Source organism: Anastrepha obliqua, chromosome 3 (assembly GCF_027943255.1).
Source record: "Anastrepha obliqua isolate idAnaObli1 chromosome 3, idAnaObli1_1.0, whole genome shotgun sequence".
Lineage (NCBI taxonomy): Eukaryota > Metazoa > Arthropoda > Insecta > Diptera > Tephritidae > Anastrepha > Anastrepha obliqua.
The window spans coordinates 32,259,033-32,264,931 of record NC_072894.1 but is presented as its reverse complement, the minus strand read 5'-3'; the positions used below and the strand labels follow the sequence as shown (position 1 = coordinate 32,264,931).

Sequence of the window (5,899 nt, the reverse complement as noted above, 5' to 3'; positions counted from 1 at the left end):
AGGATCATAGTGGGTGGAATTTTTTAAGGCTAATCCCCATACATAATTTTTGTTAAGCCCCAAGTAAATATTTATATATTGTTCAAATTTTAGCTTGAGGCTTTGCCTTTAGGTGGCAGTGTAAAAATATTTATATTTGTATGCATCTTTTTAGTTTACCATTTCTGTCAAATTTATAGTTTGTAAATAAATCCGCCATATCCGCCAATCATATTTTCTTTCCCTTCCTTTATTTCCGTTGAAAAATTTATTTACATGAATGACTCATATTCGAAAATGGCAGCCCACATTCTTGTAGATTTTAACATTTACGTTCGTGAGTTAAACTGGCAACGCTTAAGATATCTGAACGAGACGGCTAAAGAGAAAAGTCAAAAGAAAAGTAAAATCGAAAACTTTCCTTTTATTCAACTACACCCAAGAACTACAAAAGTAGAAAATTAACGACAATAGTAGTTGTGTGCGGTAAACCGGGTGTGAACTATTGAGTAAAGTGCCAACGTAATGCCCTTGTTTGGAAAATCACAAAAGACCCCCGTCGAATTAGTGCGGTCACTTAAGGAGGCAATCAATGCGCTCGAAACGGGTGGTGATCGAAAAGCTGAAAAAGCACAAGAAGATGTTAGCAAAAACCTTGTTTCGATAAAAAATATGCTATATGGCAGTAGTGACTCAGAACCACCAGCTGAGTACGTCGTTGCCCAGTTGTCGCAAGAGCTTTACAATAGTAATCTACTATTGCTGCTCATACAGAATCTGCATCGCATCGATTTTGAAGGTAAAAAGCACGTAGCGCTTATATTCAATAATGTGCTTAGGAGACAGATTAGTACACGTTCACCTACAGTGGAGTATATCTGTACTAAGCCGGAAATCCTGTTTACGTTAATGGCCGGCTATGAAGATGCACATCCAGAAATCGCACTAAACTCCGGTACGATGTTGCGAGAGTGTGCTCGATATGAGGCACTTGCTAAGATAATGCTACACTCAGATGAGTTCTTCAAGTTCTTCCGCTATGTCGAGGTGTCTACCTTCGATATTGCCTCAGATGCGTTCTCAACTTTCAAAGAATTGTTGACACGCCACAAGTTGCTGTGCGCTGAATTCCTCGAGGCCAACTATGACAAGTTCTTCACGCAGCACTATCAACGGTTGTTAAACTCAGAAAACTATGTGACTAGGCGGCAAAGTCTGAAGTTATTAGGGGAACTATTACTTGATCGGCACAATTTCACCGTGATGACCCGTTATATATCGGAGCCGGAGAACCTAAAGCTAATGATGAATATGTTGAAAGAAAAGTCCCGTAATATACAATTCGAGGCCTTCCACGTCTTCAAAGTATTTGTAGCAAATCCGAATAAGCCGAAACCTATACTAGATATCTTGCTGCGCAACCAATCGAAATTGGTTGATTTTCTGACCAATTTCCATACGGATCGTTCCGAAGATGAACAATTCAACGATGAAAAGGCATATCTGATTAAACAGATAAAGGAGCTGAAGCCGCTGCCTGAGGTTTAGTAGCATAGAAGTTATCGAGGATGAGTCGTCAACCAGCATGTACAGCACCAAGAAAATCAGCTACAACACAATTTCCAACGACCTCAGCAAACCCAAAGCTGCTATCACCCTCACCGCCATTTTCGGTGCTACCAACTCCATCCGTTCTGCCAGTATTCAAAGTTCAGGTATTAGCGGGTACTGAAATCTAGCTTTTAACTACTTTTCAGAACATGCAAATACATGCAGTGGTTGATATCTATAGGCAGTCGGCTTATGTGTCGCTTAGATGGATGATGAATGATTGATTGTATAGCAGCATCAGTTGTAATCTAGCAATTTTTAATTATTAGTCAAAGAGTTGAATTTAACGCGAAGACAACAGAAATAGGGGGGCGTTAAAAACAACTAAATACAAATTTAAGCATAATTGCAACATAAAGCAACAGTAAATTTTGAAAACTAAAATCAATATTTTTTATATATACTTTTATTTTTAAAATTATGAATCGAGAAATTTGTTTAAAGATATGCAAAAACAATAACCAAAACTAACTGCGGCATTTGAGAGCGATAATAATATGGGTTATTAATATTTCAAGGATAATTTATTGGAAATCCGCTGCCAAGGTCACGTTACTGTCTTGCCTTTAGAAAAGTTGGTGGCGTAACAAAGTACTTTTAAATGCCGATTAAAGGAATTGGAAATACAATAGCGTGCTGAGTGCGGAATATTGGGTTCATTTGAAGCAACAAAATTAAAGGTGGACAAAAGCAAACTAAATTAATTCAAATTACTAAATAGGATAATGATAAAAACACTATACGACTTACATACATACATATGTGAAGGCAACTTTCCAATGCGGCTTACAATTGACAGTTCTGTTCTTGTTCTTTGTCGTTATTTTGTATGTATGTTTATTTTACTATGTTTAGGAATGCAATTCAAATAAAACTAGTTATAAACTGCGAAAAATGCGAAATTCTATAAATGCCTTCTTTTAAAATTGGAGAAGAGGAGTTAATTAGAGTAAACGAATTTTTGCCTTCTAATAACATAATCAAATGCATTATACAAGCAAAAATTCAAAGACACGACACACATATTCATGCAAATACCATATACAACAACGTACATACATAGGTACGAGCATAAAGATATGAATAAAGTATAAAATAATTACAACATTACATGCAAACACTATAACTATTATAATAAAGAAGAAAATTATTTATATTATAATGCCTCAAATTTGAATGAAAAATTAAACGAAAACTATAAATAAACAAAGCGGTTAGCAGAAAACCATACAGCGTTTTTTACTGTGGAATAGTGGAAGTGAATACAATGAGACATTCCCATAACAAGACAAGTCAAAGTTGATAAGGTGGGAAGCGACCAATCCTAGCATTGAAAGCGGTACAATTACATTCGTATAGCTTATTTATTTTGTGGTTGTACAAAATACGACGGCAAACCCTGATATGTGATTCATTGTATTTGATAAATATTGCTTAAACAGTCATACAGAAAGAAACTGATGTTAATTATTTTGAAGAAGTTAACAATCATAGACCGATTAAAGTTCGAGTTGGTTCAGTTCACCCAAGGAATATTATATATATACATATATTTAATAGGTGCCTACACCCTATTTGGGTGTTTGGCCGAGCTCCTCCTTCTATTTGTGGCGTTCGTTTTGATGTTGTTGTCACAAATGGAGGGACCTACAGTTTCTAGTCGATTCAGAACGGCAGATATTTTTTATGAGGAGCTTCATGGGAAAAATACACTCGGAGGTTTGTCATTGCCTGACGAGAGGCAACCGCTATAAGAAAATGTTTCTTCATTTTGAGGAATATTATATATATGTCAGGCTATATGTACTGAAAGTTTGTATGTATTTATATTCAAAATTCCTTATAACATATTAAGAAATAAGCAGCAAAATCCTTAGCAATTAATCTTTGCGCAACTGCACCTCCTCTTCGACAATCCCATTTTTGGTGATGACTTTTAAAATGACTGAATCCCCAGTATAAATATCGCGTTCCGCTGCAGAAATGAAAGCATCTTTAGCTACTTCCTTAGCTTTCTCCAAAGACACTTTGGGTTTGTTCTTCACATCCTTATCCTTGCCCCCAATCTGGTTATCCAACACTGGCTGAAGTAGAGTACCTGCAGAGCCTCCTGCACGATATGTGGTGCGTTCACAATGTCCAATAGGATCATATGAATAAACGACACCCTTTCCTTCGGTATCTAGACCAGCCAACACATTCGAAATATAGTATGGGAAAAAGCGCCTGTTGTACATGAGGATAGATAACATCTGCGCGATAGCTTCTGTTGACATAGTTTTCAAATTTAGATGCTCATACATTTGCATGCGAGCATTTACCAAACTCGTCAGCGCCAAGGTGTCGCACCAACAGCCCGTTGAACCGAGCACAGTTTTCTCGGATAATTGAAACAATTTATTTTGCTTTCGTGTGTGGATGGTGTAGCCACTGCTCAAACGTGTATCTGCAGCAATCACAACATAATCCTCACCGGCAATAGCCACGATAGATCTGCAATGGACAATACTCATCAATTTGAATTGTGGAAACGTTCACGTACATACCCTCCATTTGATTCGTATGGCGAAAAATCTTGATGTTGCGCACCGGGCACTTGATATTCAGGGAACGATTGAATTTTATGCATGATTGTTCACAATTTAACAATATTTCTTGTTAAACAAAGTTCTGTAGATTGGTTAAGTGATTTGCAGAAATTCTCCCTTGCTTCGTCTATGGAATGACGTTTATCGTTATTGTTTGACAGCTACGTTGCAGTGCTGCCACTGTTTCGTGCAGTGCGGCCACTTATGGCTAACCTACCTTTACAGGGAAGCTAAACCACACAAAATGATTGCGCAAACTGTGGTGCTTGCAAATTAATACACAATAAAATACAAAAAAATTATTATGAAGTAAACGTTCCACGTGACCACGTTTTTAAATGATTTGCTATAATATCTTTTTTCCTGGTCATGAGCCATTATTGGATTCAAAAACTCTAGTGTCCTGAGAAAACGGCCATTAATTGGAAAATTTTCAATAATTTATTCGAACATATTCGTGAAACTAAATTATTTGAACATATTCGCTTTCGAAATATTTCGTAAAAAGCGGCAAATACTGTTTGAAATGTCAAAAAGCTATGAAAAAAAGAGTTTGTCTGTAAAGTCGGTTTACTGACGATAGTTTAACGTGATAACGTCATAAGAAAATACTATTTGAATGGTTGCATTTTTTAAAAGAAAATTTTAATTTTATTTGTTTGATAGATATTTTATATGGATATAGAGAATGAGTTAACATTAACATAACATAATATACTTTAACATAACATAACATAACATAACATAACATAACATAACATAACATAACATAACATAACATAACATAACATAACATAACATAACATAACATAACATAACATAACATAACATAACATAACATAACATAACATAACATAACATAACATAACATAACATAACATAACATAACATAACATAACATAACATAACATAACATAACATAACATAACATAACATAACATAACATAACATAACATAACATAACATAACATAACATAACATAACATAACATAACATAACATAACATAACATAACATAACATAACATAACATAACATAACATAACATAACATAACATAACATAACATAACATAACATAACATAACATAACATAACATAACATAACATAACATAACATAACATAACATAACATAACATAACATAACATAACATAACATAACATAACATATCATAACATAACATAACATAACATATCATAACATAACATAACATAACATAACATAACATAACATAACATAACATAACATAACATAACATAACATAACATAACATAACATAACATAACATAACATAACATAACATAACATAACATAACATGCTGTTCAAGCAAGGTAACGACGCATGAGCAAGATAACGACGCATTTTTTGGTGCGTGCAGCCGGCTACATAGAATTATAAGACGTTATCACGTCAAAAAATAATAATAACATTAAAACAACAGGTATTATTAATAAACTTGGTTTTATTTTAAATTCTTCAAGTAAATCAAATTAATAATAATCAATAAGAAGGCATATGCAAATACAAATACGTGAATTTATATATGTACATATGCGCATATATATACATATATACGCTCACTTAAGTAGGAGAGAGCAAGATGTCGAACGTTGCCGTTCGTTTGCTTTGTTTGCTTTGTCGTTCGTTCCGCGCTTTCGCTTGCAGTTCATTCAAGGTAACGGCAATGAGCAAGGTAACGACACATGAGCAAGGTAACGGCAA

At 34.6% G+C, this 5,899-nt stretch overlaps 2 protein-coding genes across 2 annotated transcripts; one reads left to right on the top strand and one right to left on the bottom strand.

Annotated features, from left to right (window-relative positions):
- Nucleotides 1-331: 331 nt before the first annotated feature.
- LOC129240807 (protein Mo25) lies at nt 332-2,700 on the top strand. Its single transcript, XM_054876808.1, has one exon. The coding sequence runs from the start codon at nt 505-507 to the stop codon at nt 1,525-1,527; it is 1,023 nt and encodes a 340-aa protein (XP_054732783.1). The 5' UTR covers nt 332-504; the 3' UTR covers nt 1,528-2,700.
- A 692-nt stretch (nt 2,701-3,392) lies between these two features.
- On the bottom strand, nt 3,393-4,329 carry LOC129240809 (proteasome subunit beta type-1). The gene is made up of 2 exons (XM_054876809.1): nt 4,137-4,329; nt 3,393-4,083 (listed from the first exon to the last, which is right to left on the bottom strand). Exons 1-2 carry the CDS (start codon nt 4,217-4,219, stop codon nt 3,471-3,473), a joined length of 696 nt encoding a protein of 231 aa, XP_054732784.1. The 5' UTR covers nt 4,220-4,329; the 3' UTR covers nt 3,393-3,470.
- Between the last annotated feature and the right edge of the window lie 1,570 nt (nt 4,330-5,899).

Coding starts and splice junctions, on each gene's coding strand:
- LOC129240807 (XM_054876808.1), top strand. CDS start 505: ATGCCCTTGTTTGGAAAATCACAAAAGACCCCCGTCGAATTAGTGCGG.
- LOC129240809 (XM_054876809.1), bottom strand. CDS start 4,219: ATGCATAAAATTCAATCGTTCCCTGAATATCAAGTGCCCGGTGCGCAA. Junction 4,084..4,136: donor CCATACGAATCAAATGGAGG/GTATGTACGTGA, acceptor TGTCCATTGCAG/ATCTATCGTGGCTATTGCCG.